The sequence below is a fragment of the Oncorhynchus keta genome, chromosome 11, assembly GCF_023373465.1.
Source record: "Oncorhynchus keta strain PuntledgeMale-10-30-2019 chromosome 11, Oket_V2, whole genome shotgun sequence".
Taxonomy (NCBI): domain Eukaryota; kingdom Metazoa; phylum Chordata; class Actinopteri; order Salmoniformes; family Salmonidae; genus Oncorhynchus; species Oncorhynchus keta.
Window position 1 is genome coordinate 44,169,320 of NC_068431.1, and position 23,680 is coordinate 44,192,999.

At 43.8% G+C, this 23,680-nt stretch overlaps 1 protein-coding gene across 3 annotated transcripts in view; it reads left to right on the top strand.

The window, feature by feature from the left end:
- Positions 1 to 365: 365 nt before the first annotated feature.
- Positions 366 to 23,680, top strand: part of LOC118377870 (protocadherin alpha-C2-like) — a 41,567-nt gene continuing 18,252 nt past the window's right edge. Inside the window, exon 1 of one of the 3 annotated variants that reach the window (XM_035764808.2) lies at positions 366 to 2,788. In XM_035764808.2, coding sequence (XP_035620701.1) covers positions 437 to 2,788 — 2,352 coding nt within the window. In that variant the 5' untranslated portion in view covers positions 366 to 436. Of the gene's footprint in view, positions 2,789 to 5,537; positions 7,977 to 20,054; positions 23,179 to 23,680 lie in introns of those variants that run through there. The other 2 variants (XM_035764809.2, XM_035764807.2) reach the window with 2 other exon arrangements.

The following is a 23,680-nucleotide window of genomic DNA, read 5'->3' on the forward strand; positions in this document are numbered from 1 at the left end:
GCGTGTACTGACTGTTACTGATGGAGGAAAACCTCCGAGATCAGGGACCACATAAACAATTGTCAACATACTAGATGAAAACGAGTATATATTATTTCAAACATATGGTTTACTTATTTGCTATTAAACTGTTTTATTTATGGCTAACATATGACGCATAGGTAATGCGTTTTTTTTCTCATTGAGCAGTGTCATGGCCGTTTAATAAGCAAAACGCAGGGTGTCGCTGTAGACCGTGGATATGAAACCTTGATTTCGTTCTTGGGCCCCTCCTTCTGTGGCTATCAGTGTTGTGTAGGCTTTTGTCAGAATAACACACAGTCAGATTCCATCTGAAACGACAGCCCTTCCGCGACGGCATAAGATGTGGTTGTTTTCTGAAATATATGTCTGCTCTTAGAACACTAGAAGCGTCGGGTGAACAGTGGATTTAACGATGGGCCATGCCGTGCATTGTGGATATCGCTGGATTCCGGTTGTACTGCTTCTTTGCGTATGGAATTTATCTTCGGGACAGATTATCTACTTTGTCTCAGAGGAGGTGAACAAGGGAACCGTTGTTGGGAATGTATCCAAGGATCTGAATCTCAATGTTCAGGACCTGGAGTCTCATATGTTTCAGATTGTTTCCGGCTCTAACAAGAAGTATTTTGATGTGAATTTAAAGACCGGGGCTCTGTTTGTGAAGGAAAAAATCGACCGAGAGGAACTCTGTATGACCAGTGTGAAATGTTCTCTAAACCTGGAGATCATTGCACAGAACCCTCTCAACATGTATCGTTTAGAAATCAATGTGCTAGATGTGAATGATAACGGACCTTCATTCCCAATAAATGTTCATACTTTGAATATAACCGAATCCACATTTCAAGGCGAAAGATATCCCCTGCCCAACGCTGACGATGCTGATATAGGAAGTAATACAGTGAAAACATACAAGTTGAGCCCGAATGAACATTTCTCTTTGGATGTACAGAGCGGCAGCGAGCAGAGCATGTCTGCTGAGTTAATACTACAGAAAGCTTTAGACCGAGAGAAACAGGCTGTGATCGAGTTGTTACTGACTGCTGTTGATGGAGGAACACCTGCCAGATCCGGGACATTACAGATAATAGTGAATGTGATAGATGTGAACGATAACAGTCCCGTCTTCAGCAAACAATTGTACAAAGTACGTATAGCAGAGAACATACCAATTGGCACACATTTAATAAAACTGAACGCAAACGACGTGGACTCAGGTGTAAATGGGGAAATCGTTTATTCTTTGATAAGCCACGGGAAGGAAAAAACATTGGACGCGTTTCAAATGAACAAAGTGACTGGTGAAATCACAGTTAAAGGAACTATTGATCGCGAGGAGAATGCTGCGTTTGAGCTGCATGTACAGGCCAAAGACAGGAGTGCTAGTCCTCGCACAACGCATTGTAAAGTCTTGGTAGAAGTGATTGATGTCAACGACAATGCTCCAGCGATCTCAGTAACTTCAATGATGAATGCAGTCAGAGAGGATACAAGATCAGGTACAGCAGTTGGTCTAATAACAGTGTCTGATAAAGACGGGGGTATAAATGGAAAAGTACACTGTAAAATAGTAGACTCTGTTCCATTCAAATTGCTGTCCTCCTATAAGAACTATTATTCGTTAGTGGTAGATGGATCTCTAGATAGAGAGACTACTTCCCAGTACAATGTAACCGTTATAGCTACAGATGAAGGCATCCCACCTCTCTCCAGTAACAGTGTCATTTCTGTTTACGTCGCTGATGTGAATGACAACGCGCCTCGCTTTTCAGAAACTATATTTAATGTTTATCTAAAGGAAAATAGTCCCGTTGGAGGGCTTATTGCCAGCTTGACTGCCCATGATCCAGACATGAATGAAAACACTCAGATGTCTTATTCGTTTTTAGAAGGCAATAATGGCAAACCCTTGTCTACAATGATAAACATAAACTCATTAACTGGTGAGATATATAGCATACAGTCATTTAACTTCGAAGAAGTGAATGCTTTCCAGTTCCACATTCAGGCCACAGACTCTGGTGTTCCTCCACTAAGCACCAACGTCACTGTCAACGTTTTTATCCTGGATGAGAATGACAACAGTCCTGTGATTCTCCCGCCATATTCTGACCACGGCGCCGTTAATTCTGAGAACGTTCCCTATTCTGCTGAAGCGGGATACTTTGTGGCCAAGATCAGGGCTGTAGACGCCGACTCTGGTTATAATGCGCTGCTTTCTTATCACATCTCCGAACCAAAGGGGACCAATCTCTTCATTATAGGAACCAGAAGTGGAGAAGTACGGACTAAGAGACGCATGAGTGACAATGACTTAAAAACTCACCTGTTGGTCATTCTGGTGTCTGATAATGGCGAACCTTCACGGTCTGCCACAGTGTCTATTGATGTTGTGGTCGTTGAAAGTACAGGTGACACGCAAACAACTTTCAGACAGCTGCCTGTAAAGGAGGAGAGTTTCTCAGATTTAAATCTGTATCTGCTCATCGCCATTGTGTCAGTATCAATGATATTTATACTGATCCTCATCAGTTTAATAGCTGTAAAATGCCACAGGTCAGACGGCAGTTTCAGCAGGCACAGCTTCCCAATGATCACCACGCACCCTGACGGCAGTTGGTCTTACTCCAAATCTAACCAGCAGTATGACGTGTGTTTTAGCTCCGACACACCAACGCCGTTTCCACCTGCTGATGGTGAGCTGATCAGTATTAATGGAGGGGATACTTTTCAGAGGACGCGAACTCTCCCTAACACAGAGAAGGTAAGGGCAACTATTCATTTGGCGCTTTTTTTCATTGCGTTGTCCTTTATTTCCGACTGAAATATTACTATTATCTTGCTTGCACTTTGTAAATATTTTCTTAAATATGTAACAAAAAATCTATCGCACGAATTTAAATCCTTTATTACTACTAAGACAGTTCAAATTGTATTGGTGCGGTTTTGGTTAGCTAAAAAGAAGCTCAAAATCAATACCGCACGCTGTTAGGCGTCTCTGTTCAGCACCATGGACAGCGACATACGGCTGCTTTGGTTAGTGTCAGTCTCATTCCTGCCAACATGTTTTCTCGATTAAATTGATGCATTGTTATTAATAGTCTCCTCTATTATATAAATATACCAACCTGTCGAAATATAGTAGTTCAGTTGTTTATTGCATTCAGATTTATTTTAAACTGCAAAACCAACTATTTATATACCAGGGTTGGCTGGCCTTCTCCAGGCTCTCGTAGGCTCAGTCACCAGTATACTTTTATTTACAAAGCCATTTTGGGTTTACCACCATTTTATTTGCCATTTTTATTCGTCATAAATGTGGTGGGTACTCTCTTCCTTCACAGGACTTTATCCTGCTAACTGTTCCAAATGTCCGAACTGAATTTGGTAAAAGGACTTTTATGTACTCTGCCCCATCGGCTTGTAACGCCTTACAAAATACTTTTAAACTGGAAGAACTTCTCCCGATTGGTGTTTTTTTTTATTATTGATGAAAGATTTTGATGCTGATTCCTTAACCTGTCAATGTCTTTAATTTACTGTTTTGTGATTTTCTTATACTCCCGTGAATTCGATGTTTTTTTTACTAGATTACCTGTAGTTGTTCATGTTGTCTGTCTATAATTGTGTAATGACTTGGTGCTGCCTATCTTAGCCAGGACGCTCATGAAAAAGAGATTTCAAATCTCAATGAGCCCTTCCTGGTTAAAAAAAACTGGTCTGTGAACACATGTCTAGCTATACTGGTCATCCGCTGTTTGGCACGTTGGGCTAAGCGAGAAGATACATGTTGGAAGAAAGTGTTATTCATTGGATCAATTTGGTTGTTTGTTTATTTGTTTGTTGTGTAGACACCCCTCATGTTAGATTCTAACACCGCGAAGAACTCAGATAAGGCTGTGTTCTTGTTTAAGAGCGCAGTAGGAGCACTTATGTCGCTGTCGACCGTATATTCAGCTGACAACATTGTGGGGCTCATTCTTCCCCTAACTCCCACTGCTGAAGGTAGAGTCAGGGGATCCACTTTAGATAGGCATGTGTGTAGAAACAACCGTGGTATACTAGAGATTTGTCTTATACAACGCGATGTTAGCAATATTATGAATCTACTGTAAACAACTCACAGAAGGTCTGTGCATAGCGATGGGCCTTTCCGTGCATTGTGGATATTGTTGGATTCGGATTCTGCTGCTTCTTTGTCTATTCTGTCTCAGATGAGGTGATCAAGAGAACCGTTGTTGAGAATATAGCCAAGGACCTCAACCTCAATTTTCAGAAACTTGAGTCCCATATGTTTCAGATTGTATTATGTTTTGAACCTAAACACTGGCGTCCTATTTGTGAATGAGATAATCGACAGCGAGGAGCTGTGTGAGAACAATCTGAAGTGCAGGCCATTACGCACAATCATCTGAACATTTTTCGCGTTTAAATAGAGATACTGGATATAAATTATTATAAACCTTCTTTCTTGGTAAATTCACTGGCATAAATTAAATGTTTACGAAAACGCTGCTGTGGGAGAGTGATTATTTTCACCCAGTGACTGAGGATGCGGATGTGGGCAGATGTGGCTAGTATTAATGGAGGAGATACTTTTCAAATGACACACTCTGCCAAACAGTGAGAAGGTAAGGACAACTTTTCAAAATAAATATTTTTTGTCATTGAGTTTAGATGTATTTTTACTGACAAAGTGTTATCATCTTGCATGTATATTCTACAAATTCTTCTTAATTTGCATCCCTTTTAACTTGACGAGATAGTACTTGGGTATGTTTAGGTTAGGTCAAATCCAGCTTTAAATGCTGAGGTGTTTAGCGTTTCAATTCAGCTCTATGGACTGCGACATACGACAAATTGCTTTAGATTTTGTCAGACTCATTCATACTAACATGTTTACTGCATTACGGTTGCTCCGTGTTCTTTTTGAACCTGTCAAAATAGTATAGTTTTTGGTGTTGTTTATTGAAGAAGTAACTAACAGTATAGTATTTGCATCATTTACGTACATTTTTTATCAGCAGTCTCATTACTGCCAGGGGTAGTTTCCTAAGCCCTTCGTACCATATTGTCATGTGCTAGCAAGTCTCTCACCCTACATTATTTACTTGGTCATGTTTGCAATGTCGCAGAACTCTTACTCGTTTTGGATACTCATGCGTAATTACGCATGACCAACCCAGCTTTTTTATAGTTCGAAGATGCGTTCTTGTTATGGTTTTATCCTTTTAGTTGAAATAGTACTCTTTAAAAGGTAGATTTGGCCAAATTGGTTTGGTAAGAGTCACGGTGGCGTAATTGACACACAGCAGACTCGTTTTGTCAATAGTATTTATGCTGTAGCCTATACATACAGAACACACAGGATGTCGCTGTTGACCATGACAATCATTACTAGGAGGAATAATGCTGGACTCCTCCTCTAGTGAATACAAAAAAAAGAATCGAGTTGAAACCAGTGGTTTGTTTTCGACAGGAGAGGGAAATTGTAGTTTGTCCAATCACTTTGGATGTACTAGCACGGACTAGCAGAGCCAGCATTAGGCTATGTTCTTTTTTTCCCTTTGAGTATTGTTGCAATAAGTATTCCTTGTACAGCGATGGGCATGTGTGACCACAGAAGACGTGTTTGGATAGAATATCTTCTGCTGCTTTGTTCATGGAGATTGTGTTCTGGACAGTTTGTGTATTCCGTCTCAGAGGAGGTAGATAAAGGCACATTTGTTGGAAATATCGCTAAAGACCTAAATCTAAAGTTGAGAGAACTGGTTTCGAGAAAGATTCACATTGTAACGGGATCCGAAAGGAGGTATTTTGATGTCGACTTGAAGACAGGTAATCTTTTTGTCTATGAGAGAATTGACCGAGAAGCCCTCTGCTCAAACTCAGTAAAATGCTCCATTGATGTTGAGGCGATATTGAATAATCCTATGCAGATCCATCGTATTGAAGTAAACATTGTGGACATAAATGACAACCCACCATCGTTTGCGGAGCCCATTCATGTTGTCAATATGACTGAATCCGCCTTTCCAGGGGACAGATTTCCTTTACCGTTCGCCTGTGATACGGATGTTGGAAGTAACTCTGTGAAAACCTACAAACTGAGTCTAAACGAACACTTCTCTCTAGATGTACAAAGCGGCAGCGAGCAGAGTGTGTCTTCTGAGTTAATACTACAGAAAGCTTTAGACCGAGAGAAACAGGATGCGATAAAGCTTGTACTGACTGCTGTTGATGCAGGAAAACCTCCACGATCCGGAACTCAACAGATAGTAATTCACGTAATAGATGCCAACGATAATACTCCGATTTTCTCCAAATCTCTCTATAAAGTGCAAGTGTCAGAAAATGTTGCATTTGGAACTTTAATTCTAACTTTAAACGCAACAGACTTAGACGAGGGGGTGAACGGTGAAATCGAATACTCATTCACTGGGAAAGGAGAAATGGGCACACAGCATGTCTTTCAACTCAACCAGCATACTGGTGAATTAACAGTTGAAGGGCGTTTGGATCACGAGGAAAACCCTGCGTTTGAAATCCGCGTACAAGCAAAAGACAAAGGTAATCCACGAAGGAGTGCCTATTGCAAAGTCATAATTGAAGTACTTGACGTGAATGACAATTCCCCAGAGATCATAGTGACGTCACCCCCTGTCGCATTGAAAGAGAGTGCTGAGAAAGGAACCGTTGTTGCTTCAATAAACGTGCGAGACAAAGACGGTGGGAAAAATGGACTCATCAAGTCCGAAGTAATCGGAGATGTTCCTTTTAAATTACAGTCGTCTTATAAAAACTATTTCTCTTTAGTTGTAAACGGGCCTCTGGACAGAGAGAGTGCATCTCTTTATAATGTAACTATTAAAGCCACAGATGAGGGGACCTCACCTCTCTCCAGCACTAGTGTTATTACTGTACACATTTCTGACGTGAATGACAACGCGCCAAGCTTTCCAGAGCCCATACTAAACGTGTATATCAAAGAGAATAGTCCAGCGGGGGTTCGTGTTGGCAGCGTGACAGCGACTGACCCTGATATCGATGAAAACTCTAAACTTACTTACGCAATATCGGGACCCAATGACGCACATTTTTTTCCGTTTGTAAACATAAATTCTCTAACTGGTGAACTATACAGCTTGCAGTCATTTAACTACGAGGAGATAAACACATTCCAGTTCCACGTTCAGGCCACGGACTCTGGTGTTCCTCCACTAAGCACCAACGTCACTGTCAACGTTTTTATCCTGGATGAGAATGACAACAGTCCTGTGATTCTCCCGCCATATTCTGACCACGGCGCCGTTAATTCTGAGAACGTTCCCTATTCTGCTGAAGCGGGATACTTTGTGGCCAAGATCAGGGCTGTAGACGCCGACTCTGGTTATAATGCGCTGCTTTCTTATCACATCTCCGAACCAAAGGGGACCAATCTCTTCAGAATAGGAACCAGCAATGGAGAAGTACGGACTAAGAGACGCATGAGTGACAATGACTTAAAAACTCACCTGTTGGTCATTCTGGTGTCTGATAATGGCGAACCTTCACGGTCTGCCACAGTGTCTATTGATGTTGTGGTCGTTGAAAGTACAGGTGACACGCAGACAACTTTCAGACAGCTGCCTGTAAAGGAGGAGAGTTTCTCAGATTTAAATCTGTATCTGCTCATCGCCATTGTGTCAGTATCAGTGATATTTATACTGATCCTCATCAGTTTAATAGCTGTAAAATGCCACAGGTCAAACGGCAGTCTCAGCAGGTACAGCTCCCCAATGATCACCACGCACCCTGACGGCAGTTGGTCTTACTCCAAATCTAACCAGCAGTATGACGTGTGTTTTAGCTCCGACACACCAACGCCGTTTCCACCTGCTGATGGTGAGCTGATCAGTATTAATGGAGGGGATACTTTTCAGAGGACTCGAACTCTGCCAAACAGTGAGAAGGTAAGGACAACTTTTCATAATGCTTTTTTTGTCATTGAGTTTAGATAAAGGTGAGCCATTTTTACTATTCACAATTTGTACTATCTCTGTTACTCTGTTTTATTAATTCACTGTTCGTGGCTTTGGGTTTTATCAAAATGTTATTGTTGGATGATCAATTGACATTGACATTTTCTTCAATTGTGAATTGAAGTCAAATTTCACAACAGCAAATGCTGCTTCATCAGCGTTAGTAGCCTACGGAAGTATAGGCCTATCCCAGAGCCACGGAGCTGGACAGCAGAATTAGTGCTTCGGCACCACGATAGTGGAAAGCAGCATCTATACTGTGGTATAATATAGGCCTATTTCAGCACCACATGTGTGGAAAGCAGCATCTGTGGTATAATATAGGCCTATTTCAGAACCACAAGTGTGGAAAGCAGCATCTGTACTGTGGTATAATATAGGCCTATTTCAGAACCACAAGTGTGGAAAGCAGCATCTGTATTGTGGTATAATATAGGCCTATTTCAGAACCACAAGTGTGGAAAGCAGCATCTGTATTGTGGTATAATATAGGCCTATTTCAGCATCACTGGTGTGGAAAGCAGCATCAGTGCTGCCTTGTGTTCAGTATGACCCAACATTTTGCAACATTCAAATAGAAATATGTAATGTACAACAAACATGCCTATCCGATGTAAAGAACAAGGAATCATGTTGGCTCTATTCGTGGTATTTCTATCTACAACATTCAACGTTTGGATACTGAAGGTACAGTATAGGTCGAAACGTCAGTCATCTGTTCGTGTCCTGTACAATTGATTAAAATTAACAAAAATCAATTGATCTCTGCCCTTTTTTTGTCGAGTGCTCCAACTCTTTTTTTTTTACCTCAATATAGACCTTTTGGAAGTGTTTCTTGATAAGCCATTCTTATTATTTTTCCATTGTTGTTGCTGCAGACCCTTCATTTCCTTTGTTTTCTGAAGCACAAAGGCACACTTTCAACTCTATAGTGTAGGCCTATTTCAGCATCACCGGGGTGGACAGCGACATACAGTATACACTGAAGTAGTGTATTGTCCTATTTCAACACCACCGAGCTACACATCCGCGTTCTTCACCCTTCTGGTTTACTAATGTTCCTCAAACACAGATCATCAAAAGCTCAGCCTTTCCATACTTACAACATTTATATAGGCTTTAAGATGATATTGGAGATTTTATGTTACACAACTTCACTAAAATGAACTTTAATCATTTCAGTTCCAGATGAAAGGGAAAAACATCATAACCTTACATTCCCATTGATCTCCAATGAGTTCTGATGTGAGTCATTTATTTAGCTGGGGGATTATGAACTAGAGTGGTGAAAGACTGTGGTTCGCTGAGGCTCATTATGCTAGTGATCCTCTTTACACGTATCTGTTTAACAGCTTCAATTGGAATCTCACATTTAACTACTGTAATTAGGATTGATATGAATTTAGGGTTTTCATTGTTATTAACCTGTTCATCTAAAGTACAGTATAATCTCAATGTCAGTGGGTCAGTTAATCATGTAGGTTAATCATCATAGAATCATTGCTATGCTCTCACGTGCCCATTCTCTGTCTCTGTGCATGGCCCCTGCGGATGGGCCTGTGCGTAGAGATGGTCACAGACGGTCCTGCCTGCCTGTTTAACTCACAAGTTAACCTCCATGTTATCATGTTAACCTTTCTTTGCACTCTCTGTGTTTGGTCTGTGTCCGTCACAGCTTGTGTAGCCATTTCTCCACAGTCTCTCTGGGCAGAGATAATCTTGGCTCTCATTGCATAACATCTGATGCTTGTGTATCTCAAACTTACATGTACACCTCCCATTGACCTCAATGCATCACTTCAGCATATCTCACGCATTCGGCCCATACATTCTGCAGTGTATTTCTAGCGACTGCATTGCATATATTTTATGCCACTGTTCCTCGGAGCTCAACTCTGACTGTGTGTTGTGGTTCTCACTGAGGATAGGAAATGATAGCATGTTTCTGTAATGCCGTCCCACGGGTCATTTGAGCATGAGTCCTTGACAGAGGACATAGATGAGTCCAGCTGTAATTGGGTCAAGCCTGTGGTTCCGCCTGGCCCATCTGGCAGAGGCAGATACATGGATTAGAAGCTCCTGGGTCTGCAGGCCGGAGCCCTGGAGCAATCCCACCTGCATTATGTGTGGAAGGCAGGAGGATTCACGCTCACTGCTGCACTGAGAGCGATACCGCAACTTCAGGGAGACACGTCTGGGCTAGAGCCCTGCTCCCCCCCTCTCTCTCTCTCTCTCTGTCTCTGTCTCTGTCCCTGTCTCTCTCTGTCTCTGTCTTTCACATTCTCTCTCTCTCTCTTTCACATGCTCTCTCTCTCTCTCTCTCTCTCTCTCTCTCTCTCTCTCTCTCTCTCTCTCTCTCTCTCTTTCTCTCTTCTCTCTCTCTCTCTGTCTCTGTCTCTCTCTCTGTCACATGCTCTTCTCTGTCTCTGTCTCTGTCTCTGTCTCTTCTCTCTCTCTTTCACATGCTCTTCTCTCTCTCTCTCTCTCTCTCTCTCTCTCTCTCTCTCTCTCTCTCTCTCTCTCTCTCTCTCTCTGTCTCTGTCTCTGTCTCTGTCTCTGTCTCTGTCTCTCTCTCACTCTCTCATATTTGCGTTCTTTCTTTTCTCTCTGCCATTTTCACAGATTTCAGAGTGTCTTGTATCACCATATTACAGCAGGCCCTCATGAAAAGTGTGGTATACTAATCCTTAATAAGATTTCAATATTTTCTCAAACTCTTTGTAAGTGCTTCTAGAGGCAGACTGAACCAGTTGAGGGGATTGAGTCTCGTTATGCTCCTGGTTAATCACCTACTCCCTGAGAGCAGGAGATTACATAGAGCCCACCTCTATGTTGGGTGGCTGGGATAAGGATTCTGATTAAAGACAGTTTTTCACTTGTTTGTTTTACAGATTAAGTGTGTGTCACACTGAAATGACATATTTCATAAAGTGGCTGTGTATGTTGTTTCATTTTTACTGTTGTACTTTTTTATCCTGTCTTAGCTGAAAGTGTTTGGTACAGCGTTATTATTATTATATTATTATTGTGTGATTCCATTTCCCCAGTCCACTCCCTGAGCTGTTGATAGATAACATTTCTCTGGGAGTCAGAATACTGGTTCTCTGGGACTACACAGGGCCATTTACTAATACTGCGTTATAAGCCATATTCAAACACTGTTGTTCAGATAGCGTCCCAGTAATACTGAGTTTCTTAACTTTGCCTGCCTATAGTTAGTAGTGCTGTAGGGATGTCTCAGGAATAGAGATGAACAATTCCCTGCAGTGCAGCAAACACAGAGGAGAGGGGACGGAAAAGAGAATAGGAGCGACAGGATGTCCTTTCATATCTTTTTCTTTTGTTTGTACCTTAAGCAAGCCTGCTCCAAATACCTAATGGAATTCAGGAAGAATTGTACATTCATATTAATAGACTCATATATTTGGGAACATCTACGTTTAATTTATGCTGAGAACTGCAATAACGAGGGTGTGTGATGTAATAAGCAGAGTCACACACACACATTTGCTTGCAGGCTGTGCAGGATGCCTGCCAGTAATATTCTGCTCCATATTTCTCCACTGCACCACTGAAGCCAGAGCTAAGGCTATGGCTGGGGAAAAGGTGTGGCCTCGGCTCACACTCACCGTCACATGCAGGTCTCTCTCTCTTTTCTCATCCCACACCCTGTTGTATTGTGTCTTTCCCTATTTAATTTTCTTCCTAGAGTCCCTGTCTATTGTTTGGACAGATGATTCACAAATGTCACCTCTTCTGTCGTTCCTTCGTCTCTTCATTATTCAGCAGGGCCAGTTTGGAGGCAGCAGCATGCCTCTTGCCTGGCCTCAGCAGTGTAACACACCACTCTGGCTTTAAATAACCGTACAGTCATGAACAGTGAAGCTCTCAAATTCACAATCACAGTCTACTTCATTATAACAAATATCATCCACCTAATCTCATACTGTGCGGTAGGAGAACATGCTGTTTGGCCAATCTAAATGTTCATTTTAAGGTACATCTAAAATGGTAATCCGTAGTCTATCTGTCACTATACAACCATCATTCGTCCACACACATCTATTACTCGTATCACATCCAAACGTCAAAGGTGTCCAACAAGCTTTCTCTACCCTTAACCTTGTTCTAAACACCCCCAAAACAAAGGTAATGTTGTTTGGTGAGAAGAATGACCCTCTCCCAACAGGTGTGATCACTACCTCTGAGGGTTTAGCGCTTGAGGTAGTCACCTCATACAAGTACTTGGGAGTATGGCTAGACGGTACACTGTCCTTCTCTCAGCACATATCAAAGCTGCAGGCTAAAGTTCAATCTAGACCTGGTTTCCTCTATCGTAATCACTCCTCTTTCACCCCAGCTGCCAAACTAACCCTGATTCAGATGACCATCCTACCCATGCTAGATTACGGAGACATAATTTATAAATCAGCAGGTAAGGGTGCTCTCGAGCGGCTAGATGTTCTTTACCATTCGGCCGTCAGATTTGCCACCAATGCTCCTTATAGGACACATAACTGCACTCTATAATCCTATGTAAACTGGTCATCTCTGTATACCCGTCACAAGACCCACTGGTTGATGCTTATTTATAAAACCCTCTTAGGCCTCAATCCCCCCTATCTGAGTTATCTACTGCAGCCCTCATCCTCCACATACAACACCTCTTCAGCCAGTCACATTCTGTTAAAGGTCCCCAAAGCAAACACATCTCTGGGTCGCTCATCTTTTCAGTTCACTGCAGCTAGCGACTTGAACGAGCTGCAACAATCACTCAAACTGAACAGTTTTATCTAAATCTCTTCATTCAAGACTCAGTCATGGACACTTACTGACAGTTGTGGCTGTTTTGCATGATGTATTGTTGTCTCTACCTTCGTGCCCTTTGTGCTGTTGTCTGTACCCAATAATGTTTGTACCATGTTTTGTGCTGCTGCCATGTTGGGTTGCTACCATGTTGTTGTCATGTTGTGTTGTCATGTGTTGCTGTCTTGCTATGTTGTTGTCTTAGGTCTCTCTTTATGTAGTGCTGTGTGTTTTCTCCTATATTTGTATATATATATATATATATATTTTTTTCAATCCCAGACCACCGTCCGTCCCCGCATGAGGCCTTATGCCTTCTGCTAGGCCGTCACTGCAAGTAAGAATTTGTTCTTAAACTGACTTGCCTTGTCTGCTAAATGACTTAAATGTAATGTAAATGTAAATAAAGGTGAAGTAAAACACATGTGACGTGTTTCTAATCATGTCCTTGTCTTCTCTAAGATGTACAGTATGTTATTTCTTATGCATGGCTATAGCTGCCCAGGCAATAATAATCTAGTGTTTCTATCAGTCCGTCTCTGAATGGCTTGGCTGGTATGTTTCTGCTGAGGGCTGCAGGTGGCAGACCAAGCTCAGCTGAGATGTGTGTGAGCCTGCTAGCACCAGCTGTCCACTGGCGCCCTCTGTTGGTGTACTGGTGGTAGTGCAAGGTGGGATGATGGGAGTTTTCTCTGGCAGAGTCTGTAGGAGGCTTGTATTTGACCTGTCTTGCTCAGCCAAGAGATGTATCCATTAGAAACCATCAGTGCTTGACATGATTTGTAGAGGTTATTTTTTTGTATGTGATGTGATGTTCTCTTAACCATCACAAAGGGAAATCAGTCATTGTGTCAATGACCTCACAGAGGAACATTTATTTTGTACTTTATTGTTGACTCACAATATTAAGGTTACAGTGCACTCACTGTCTCTCAATCACGATATAACAGTAACTGTTGACAAAATGACATGACAGAGGATTCTCAACCACAGACAAACACAACCGTTCAGAAGTTTGGGGTCACTTCGAAATGCCCTTGTTTTTGAAAGGAAAGCACATGTTCTACTTGTCCTCTTGCTCAGTTGTGCACCGGGGCTTCCCACTCCTCTTTCTATTCTGGTTAGCGCCAGTTTGCGCTGTGCTGTGAAGGGAGTACACAGCGTTGTACGAGATCTTCAGTTTCTTTTCAATTTCTTACCTGGAATAGCCTTCATTTCTCAGAACAAGAATAGACTGATGAGTTTCAGAGGAAAGTAATTTGTTTCTGGCCATTTTGAGTCTGTAATCGAACCCACAAATGCTGATGCTCCAGATACTCAACTAGTCTAAAGAAGGCCAGTTTTATTGCTTCTTTTATCAGAACAGACCTTTTCAGCTGTGGGAACATAATTGCAAAAGGGTTTTCTAATGATCAATTAGCCTTTTAAAATGATACACTTGGATTAGCTAACACAACATGCCATTGGAACGCAGGAGTGATGGTTGCTGATAATGGGCCTCGGTACAGCTATGTAGATCGTCCATAACAAATCAGCCGTTTCCAACTACAATAGTCATTTTCAACATTAACAATGTCTACAATGTATTTCTGATGAATTTGCTGTTATTTTAAATGGACAAAAAAAATGTGCTTTTCTTTCAAAAACAAGGAAGGTTCTAAGTGACCCCAAACTTTGAACGGTAGCGTATAAGTCAGGGAATTCTCACTCGTTCACATTATAAGGGCTCCCGGGTGGTGCAGTGGTCTAAGGCACTGCATCTTAGTACTTGAGGCATCACTACAGACACCCTGGTTCGATTCCAGGCTGTATCACAACCCGGACATGATTGGGAGTCCCGTAGGGCGGCGCACAATTGGCCCAGCGTCGTCCAGGTTTGGTCAGTGTAGGTCGTCATTGTAAATAAGAATTTGTTCTTAACTGACTCGCCTAGTTAAATAAAGGTGAAATTAACAAAAGGAAAACATTAAAATGATAGGCTAAGGCATCTCGTCAAGTGTGGAAAAATAGTGTTTCTCTAGGAATTATTATGGCTTCCCATGCTCAGTGTGATATGATTAGTCACAGTTTCAGTGTGAGCGTGTGAGAGTTGCTGGAGATGCTTGACCCATTTGGATCAGTGAGTCAGAGCAGAGAGAGGATACTCTGGCTGCAGCTGATGAGGAGGAGCTGTGAGGTCATCAGTCATCGCCCAGAGCCGTCTGATTACACCAGAATGGACAAAGGAGGGCAGTGAGGTCATCAGCCATCGCCCAGAGCCGTCTGATTACACCAGAATGGACAAAGGAGCGCAGTGAAGTCATCAGCCATCGCCCAGAGCCGTCTGATTACACCAGAATGGACAAAAGAGGGCAGTGAGGTCATCAGCCCGCTCCAACAGCTCTGTAACTGGATCAGAGTTCAAAGGGAGGAGAGTTGGGATTATCATTCATAGCTCAGGGCTCCAGGACTGAAACAGGGTGTAGTAAGATGTACAGTAGACATGTTTGTGCATTGGCACAGAGACACAGACACAAATTAGCAGTCATTCTCTGACTCAAGCCTTCCTGGTTTCCATTACTATGTCATACACAACTAATTGACCTTGAAGATGATATGATGCAAGTTTCTGAAATGCAACAGTTACTGCTGCCTCATATTCTGTGAATGGCAGGATTGCTCCTTGTATAAAGTCCACCACCAGCTAGTTTTGTACTGTTCAGGTTATTGTACTAAAGACAAACCAATCTCTCAAGCCATAGGAGCATGGGTAAGGGTGTAGTTGATGGCTAAGCTTCAAGTCAATTGTCACCTGCTTAATGTAGATACAGTATATCATGACACAGACTTAGAAATGAATATACCTGACTTGCTCCTCTAACATATTGAGGTGTTGGGATGGACAAGGCAGAAATCAGCAGGCACTATGAAATGTGCACAATGTTGGTAACTCATACAATACTGCAGTGAGTCATGGACACTAGAGGGCACCCACTGTCACATCTAGTCATGCTGTTTCTGTGCTCAAAAGCTTCAGCTGGAGGCAACAGCAGTCTCCGGCCGCAGCTTGAGAACAAGAGAGGAGGGAAAGAGAGAGAGATGGATAAATAATTGGAACGAGTGGGGGGATGGTGTCTGATAAAGGGAGGAGTAGAACGAGGGAGATGCCGTTTTGAGTGCAGTTTGAAAGAGAGGGTTTGTCTTTAGTGTCCCTGTTGCAGTGGAGCCTGAGGCTGGTTGTGTGTCCGCAGTTGCCCTTGCCGAGGGCACTGTTCTGCTGTGCTGTGGTGGAGGCTGTCTGTCTGCTCTCTCAATTGAGTGCACCTCAGCTGAAATCCAGCACACTTACATAAGCGAGGAGGTCAGGAGAGGAGCTCAAACAAGGATCCTCAGAGAGAGATGTCTGAACAACGGTGTCCCGTCCGTGTTGGGTGTGAGGTCAGATGCCAAATAGAATGCACCACTGTCTAGGGTTCAGATGTCATCATTATGTTGTGTCAACATGAAGGGGAGTGGAGTTGTGCCATCAGCCTTTTTTCCACTTAGACAGACCCCTCTCCTCCTGCTCACTGTTCTGTGTCCTCCCCCGTACTAATCTTTGTCGCTCTCTGGTCCAAATTCAAATAAGCTTTATTGACAAGAGAGGAGCTATCTAATGGTGTAAAGCAATTGATAGTAAACAGAAATAACACATTAACAAAAGGCACAAGTTATCAAAATAAAACACATGATAAAGACAAGGACTGGGTCTCCCATACCAGCCCAATCTCTCTCTCTCTCTCTCTCTCTCTCTCTCTCTCTCTCTCTCTCTCTCTCTCTCTCTCTCTCTCTCTCTGTCTCTGTCTCTGTCTCTGTCTCTGTCTCTGTCTCTGTCTCTGTCTCTGTCTCTGTCTCTGTCTCTGTCTCTGTCTCTGTCTCTCTCTCTCTCTCTCTCTCTCTCTCTCTCTCTCTCTCTCTCTCTCTCTCTCTCTCTCTCTCTCTCTCTCTCACTCCCCATCTTTCTCTTTCTCACTTTCTTTCGCTCTCTAATACTGGCTCATACAAAGAATATGTATGTTTATAGCAGTACCCACAGCATCTCTTTTACTCACAATTTCCATATCTCTCTCACACACTGTCTATCTGTGTACTATTTTCTTCTATCTTCCTACCCATCTGTCCATGTCACTCTCTCTGCCTCTCACCTTGTCGCTCTGTCTGCGTCAGATAGCTTCTGGCTCCTGTTAATGAGAAGCAGGAGCTTCTCATCAAACGTTGTGTATGCACAAAATATGCACCAAAACATGCTTGTGCCAGTTTTCACGCAAATATTGGCATTTATAAAAACTGAACTTGACGTGAGAATGTGCTTATCCTCCCGCAAACGTTGAAAAATACATGGTAGATGGAAATCATATGAGGGTGGGGGGTGGTATAAAAGCTCATGTTCCGTAATAGTAAAAAAAGAAAAATTGAAAACACGATGTATAATGTTTAAAGTACTATCTATCCAGATTAAGTGTATATCAACATGCCAAATAACTTTATTCTTGCTATATAACTACTGCATGGGGGGGGCATAGTAATAATACAAATAAAATACACAAAAATAAAATAAATGAAAAGTGAGGATAGGCTACCATTTGTCCCATCTCTCATTCAATTGGACCCACTTCACAGACTGCGGTAGATATATACGCTATTTCAAGTATGTTGTTCTTTGCGATCTGATCCGAAGCTTATAGTTTAATGATAGGCACCACAGCATATTCAGGTTCAGGAAAAAGTAAATGCAAAACGTTTGAATTCAACGACACTTTTCCAGGTCCACAACAATTTGCAGTTGTTTTTGTCTTTCAGAAACGGTCAGATACAGCAAGTCACAAGAAAACATTCTGCCAACACCTCCAACGACATTTGATCAAGTTCAAGATTGCTATTTCCTTTAGATAGCCCACTGTCTTGTCCTAATTTCAATACTTCCAAAGTATACAGCAAATCAGAGCGTTATTGTCACCGTAATGGGCGTTATTCAGCCGGAGTTATCATGTTCGTTCACAATTTTACAACAGCTCTGATTTATAACGGTTAATGTGCGTATGTACGAAGTGCGCCAAGTTTATAAATATTTTTGTGCGTGCAGTCTTTTCAGAAATGTTGTTTAAAATGGCAACGTTTACAAATGAGGCCCCAGGATATTAGAACAAAGATGTGTTCAGGGACCTGCCATTCCTGAGTCACTAGGAAGGGTTTATTGTATATTTACAGAGTGAGGCTGAGATATTTCAGAGTCCACAGCAGGAAACCCCTTCTTTGTGAGTGTAAGGTTGGGAAACTATACACATTTTCTCAGTGGAGACATTCCATGTGTTATTTTCCCCCTTTCAGTATCCAACAAGGTAACATGGCATGATATGTAAGGGTACGTTGCTGGTGTGCAGCAACATAATCTCTAGAATTGATTGGCTATGTTAGATTTGTCTATGTAAACTTTCCACTCAGTATTCCTTTGAGAGTTCAGCTCAGATGTCTCGTTTCCTCTTCTTGTGATGAGGGGAGGGATGTGGGTTTTGGGGATGTGGGGTTTCCCTGGCACGTGGAGAGAGGACTACGGATATGGCTGCTCAGTGAATTAGTGGTCTGCAATCCCCTGCCTACTGCTTGAATAACACCCATGTCCCAAGATCATCTGATTCTCTGCGAATGATCTGTTTTCACTAATGCATAGACCCACCTGGGTTTAGATTGACAGGTCTATGGGACTGTGTTGCAGATAGTGGGCTTTCAAACCGGTCTCTCTCTTTCTCTCGAGCACGCATGCACACACACATTCCATCATCAAAAGTCAAGTAAACAGTGCCTTTCAAACAGTGGCTTTTGTTAACCTTACAAGCTCATAAAGTGGTCAACACAAGCCAGCCGTTCAACGGCCTGTTAGATACGGCGAAAGCTATTGATACAAATAGACTTCACCGCTCACCGCTCAGAGTCATTAACGCGAGCACTGAGTTGTGATGTATCGCATCACCTGTATTTATTTTGCTGATGTCAGCGCCCAAAGTGCCTCTCAGCAAATACATGACCTTTACAACACCCTCCCTCTTGAAGTCTGATCATCTCCTGATTTTAACCACAGAGACAAGCTTCTTACTTCTCCGTAGAAAAATTATATTTGTATTGTGTAATGTGTTGATAAGGTCTATGTATTCCATTTGTCCTTAAGGAGCAGGTTTGTGTTTGGCAATTTACCAACGTAAAAATATGACTACTTACTGAGAAGTTCCAAAATTACAGTATATTTACTTGATGTTAGTTTGCCCAATGAGAAAGGAAGATATTGCATTTAACGCCATATCATTACAGTGAATTCGGCCAGTCTTTTAACATGTAGAGACGTTTTAACGTCTCCATTAAAAGGCATAGGTCTACCACAAGTTCCCCATTCGCCAACTCATGTGTGCAGGACTCAATCATCACTCTGAATAGACTGTAGTTTATGTCATCAGTTTCAGAGTGTCAGATGAATTTGCTCCAGTTTTGTTGATGGATGCACAGAGAGCGTCCCTCGGGCGTGCTCGACAGAATTACCCGAACTGTCTCGTGTCAAAGCTGTTACATGTAGACAATGATGAAGATGATGACAATCATGCTGATGAAGACCATGATGATGTGGGTGGGCATCGTGAAGATGATGATGTGCACGATGAAGATGGTTATGGTGATGGTAAAAGTGATGGTGCTGGTAATTAGGATGATGATGAAGAAAATTAGGGGTTGCCTCGTACTGCGTGCACCGTGGTGAAACAGAGGGGAAGAGAAGTCGGGCTTATTGGAGACACCGCGGGCATTTTAGATGTGATTATTTGAGCTGACACTCTGGGGGTCGAGCACTGACAGCAGCGATCCTTGTGCTAGAGAAGGTTGTGGATGTCAGGGCGATGCACGTGATCTGCTTCGGTTATGTTCCCTGCCAAAATGTGGAGGTGTTGGTGCGCGATAGCAGAGTCGAGAGCTAATATGAGAGCCGCTTTAGGGGAATCCGCCATGCAGCTGTTTCAATTCAAACAAAGAAGGTCAGGCAATTACAGTCCCCAGAACGTGCCTCGTTTGAGATACCTGTTGTAAAATTTGACTGTAGGGTTTTGCTTCGCAGCATGGGGTAATTGCACATTTGGTATAATGATAAAAAGGGTCTCGGGAATAATTGGTGGGGCAAGCCTGTATTATGAGCAACCACATGAATCATTTCATCTTCAACCATACAGCTGTGTAGGTTTTCCATCTCCATTTAAACGAGGGATATATTACAGTAGTTACACAATACAATGGCACAATCACACGGTAAATGGCTGTAAATAAAACCATTCGAAGGCAACGGATTTGGTGGGGTTGTATCCAGTCGATGTTCCTTCTCTTAAGGTGCTGAAATTCATCCAGCCAGCGGTCTTTAAGCACGCGGCCCCTCCCCCCGACGGTCTGTCTCGATACCATCACACTAAGCAGTGGATTGAGAGAGAGACGCGGATAAATGGATGGGGAGGGGGCGGTTGCACCATTGGGGAAGAGAAGAGAGAGAGAGGGCGATACCGAGCACCAGTGGCAGGCAAACACACCCGTCAGCCGCGTGCAGAGGAGAGAAAAAAAGGCAGCACGGACAAAAGAAACATGGATGCATTAGAGAAGTATCCACTCAAACAGATAAGGGAATGTGCCGTTCTTCCTGCACCTAACGGGGAACGAATTTGCCTATTTTAATGCGGTGGTGCGAGGCGAGGTATTGCAAGCTAAAAAGGCGGAAAGCAGTATTTAATCCGTCTGCGGATCCCATGAGCTTGCAATGGCTGTTATGGGGATATGTAGCTGTATAGGAAACAATGTGGCTCTTTCTTTTGTTGTATTTTTCTTTTTGTGTGGCCTTTCACTTGGACAACTACGGTACTCTATTCAGGAGGAATTAGAAAATGGAGCGGAGGTGGGGGATCTTGTGCAGGACTTGGGGTTGGATATCCGAAAGCTCTCCAATCGAAAGATAAAGGTAACCACCAGTGGAAAACGGTATGTGGATGTCAATCCCCAAAATGGGAAATTACTTGTCAATGAAAGAATCGACAGAGAGACGCTGTGTGATTTGAGCAGCACCTGTCTTATACATTTAGAGGTGCTTGTTGAAAACCCATCCGAGGTGCACAATGTCGAGGTGGAGATTGTGGATGCGAATGACAATGCGCCGCAGTTCCCTAGTGACGAGTATCAATTGGAAATTGCAGAATCGGTTTTACCAGGGTCTCGTTTCCCCATTGAGAACGCCCTGGATCCGGATGTGGGATCAAATTCCGTTCGTCTGTATCGACTCAGCCCAAACGAACACTTCGCACTTGATTCCAACAAGCCCTCCCTAAACAGCAAGAACATTGAGCTCGTGCTCAAAAAGCCCCTTGACCGTGAGCTGGCGCCTTACCACCAATTCATTCTGACTGCTGCAGATGGCGGAACACCAGCAAAAACCGGTTCAGCTCTAATTAATGTGCGAGTCCTGGACACCAATGACAACGTTCCTGTATTTGACAGCTCAGTGTACAAAGTCAAATTGTTAGAAAACTCACCAAAAGACACACTGGTCATCAAATTGAATGCCACAGACCATGACGAGGGTACCAATGGGGAGGTATATTACTCTTTCAGCAGCTACACTCCTGAGAGAGTCAGACAGATGTTCAGCATGGACAGCAACACGGGAGAGATCAGAGTGAGGAGCATTGTGGACTACGAAGAAACCAACTCTTATGAGATGTACATCCAGGCCATGGATAAAGGCCCTGGTGCTGTGGCAGCCCACTGTAAGGTGGTGGTGGAGGTGGTGGATGTGAATGACAATGTCCCAGAGATAGTCCTGTCCTCTCTCTCCAGCCCAGTGAGGGAGGATGCCCGGGCTGACACCGTGGTGGCCCTGATCAGTGTCACAGACCGGGACTCTGGTGCCAACAAACAGGTGAACCTGGAGATACCGCCGGGCCTGCCCTTCAAGATCAAGTCCTTCAGAAACTACTACACCCTGGTCACCTCCGCCTTCCTGGATCGCGAGACCACTGCTGCCTACAATGTCACCCTTAGCGCCACTGACGGCGGCACCCCACCCCTCTCCTCCCAGAAGACCATACAGGTGGATGTGGCTGATGTGAATGACAACCCGCCGCGCTTCGAGCAGACCTCCTACACGGTCTATGTGACTGAGAACAATGCCCCCGGGGCCTCGCTGTGCACCGTGAAGGCCCAGGACTCCGATGTCAACGAGAACGCACGCATCACCTACACCGTCCTCAATGACAACAACCACGGTATCCCCGTCACCTCCTATGTATCTGTGAAGGCCGACACGGGAGAGGCATACGCCCTGCGCGCCTTTGACTACGAGTCACTCAGGGAGTTCCACTTCCAGGTCAAAGCTCAGGACGGGGGCATCCCGCCCCTCAGCCGGGTGGCCACTGTCTACATCTACATCATGGACCAGAACGACCACATTCCTGAGATTGTCAAACCTCCAGGCAACGGCACACGCTCTATAGAGACAGTGCTGAAGAATGCTGAGGCTGGCGTCCTGGTGACCAAGGTGGTGGCGTACGATGCAGACGCGGGTCCCAACGCCTGGCTGATCTATGTGTTGGATCAGTCCACAGACTTGGACCTGTTCAAGGTGCATGAACATACAGGGGAGATCCGCACCACACGCAGGGTCCTGGAGGATAACTCCACCTCCTTCAGCCTGACTGTACTGGTGAGAGACCACGGCCATCCTCCTCTCTCCTCCACCGCCACCGTCAATGTGGCCGTCATGGAGGTGCCACCCAAGGTGACCCCTGACCCCAAGAGGGTCATCCGGCCCCACAGCACCCTGCTCTTCTCCAATGTGACCCTCTACCTGATCGTGGCCCTGAGTGCCACCACCTTTGTGTTCCTGGTGACCGTGGTGGTGCTGGCCATCGTGCGCTGCCATGCCTACTGCACCCAGCCTGGTTCCTGCTCCCCCTGCTGTGTGTCCCAGAAGACCCCCCCTGATGGCGGGAGCAGCAGCACAGTAGGTGGTTCTGGGGGTGGAGGTGGTGGTGGGGGACAACCCAATAACAATGTGGCGCTGCGGAGAGACCTCAAAGTGGAGCCTCACTACATTGAGGTGCGTGGGAATGGCTCCATGACCAAGACCTACTGCTACAAGACCTGCCTGACGGCCACCTCAGGAAGCGACACCTTCATGTTCTACAACACAGGCCGGCCCATCAGCGGCACCTGGGGTTCCGAGCGCTTCTTCACCGGCGGAAGCGGGTTTGTAAGGAGACTGAGCATGCCCGATGCTTCATTGCAAGTCTGTCCAGAGGTGCGTCATTTTTTACCTATCAAATGATTAGACAGGTCGTGCATGGCATTCCAGAAGTAGTCTCACAATCTGTCACCTCTCCAGATTACATACTAGGCTTTAATATGTATTGGTTACTGTATGTTGGTGCTGGCTGTCTTAAATGAGTGTTTTAGCATTCCGTCATACCACTGTTCTTGATTCTGTTTGTTACATGAAGGGCTTTGGATGCTCGGTAGTTCTACATTCTAGCTGAAGTTGTTCGTTGTCATATTTTTTGCTTTGTTGTCATATTCTAGTTTTGTTGTGCTGGTACGTCTTGAGACAGTGTCCGTTTTGACATGTTTCTTTGATGACTGGCCAGTGTGAGTGTTTGTGTGTCTCTTTGTTCCTCTCCCTGGTTACACAGTGTAGCTTCTTCCTCCACCCAGTTCAGCGCTCACACTGCATTAGTGTCAGATTGGAAGACTTTTTGGAGTCCTGCTGTATTTCTGATGATTCAGGGATTTGAGCTTCACTTTGA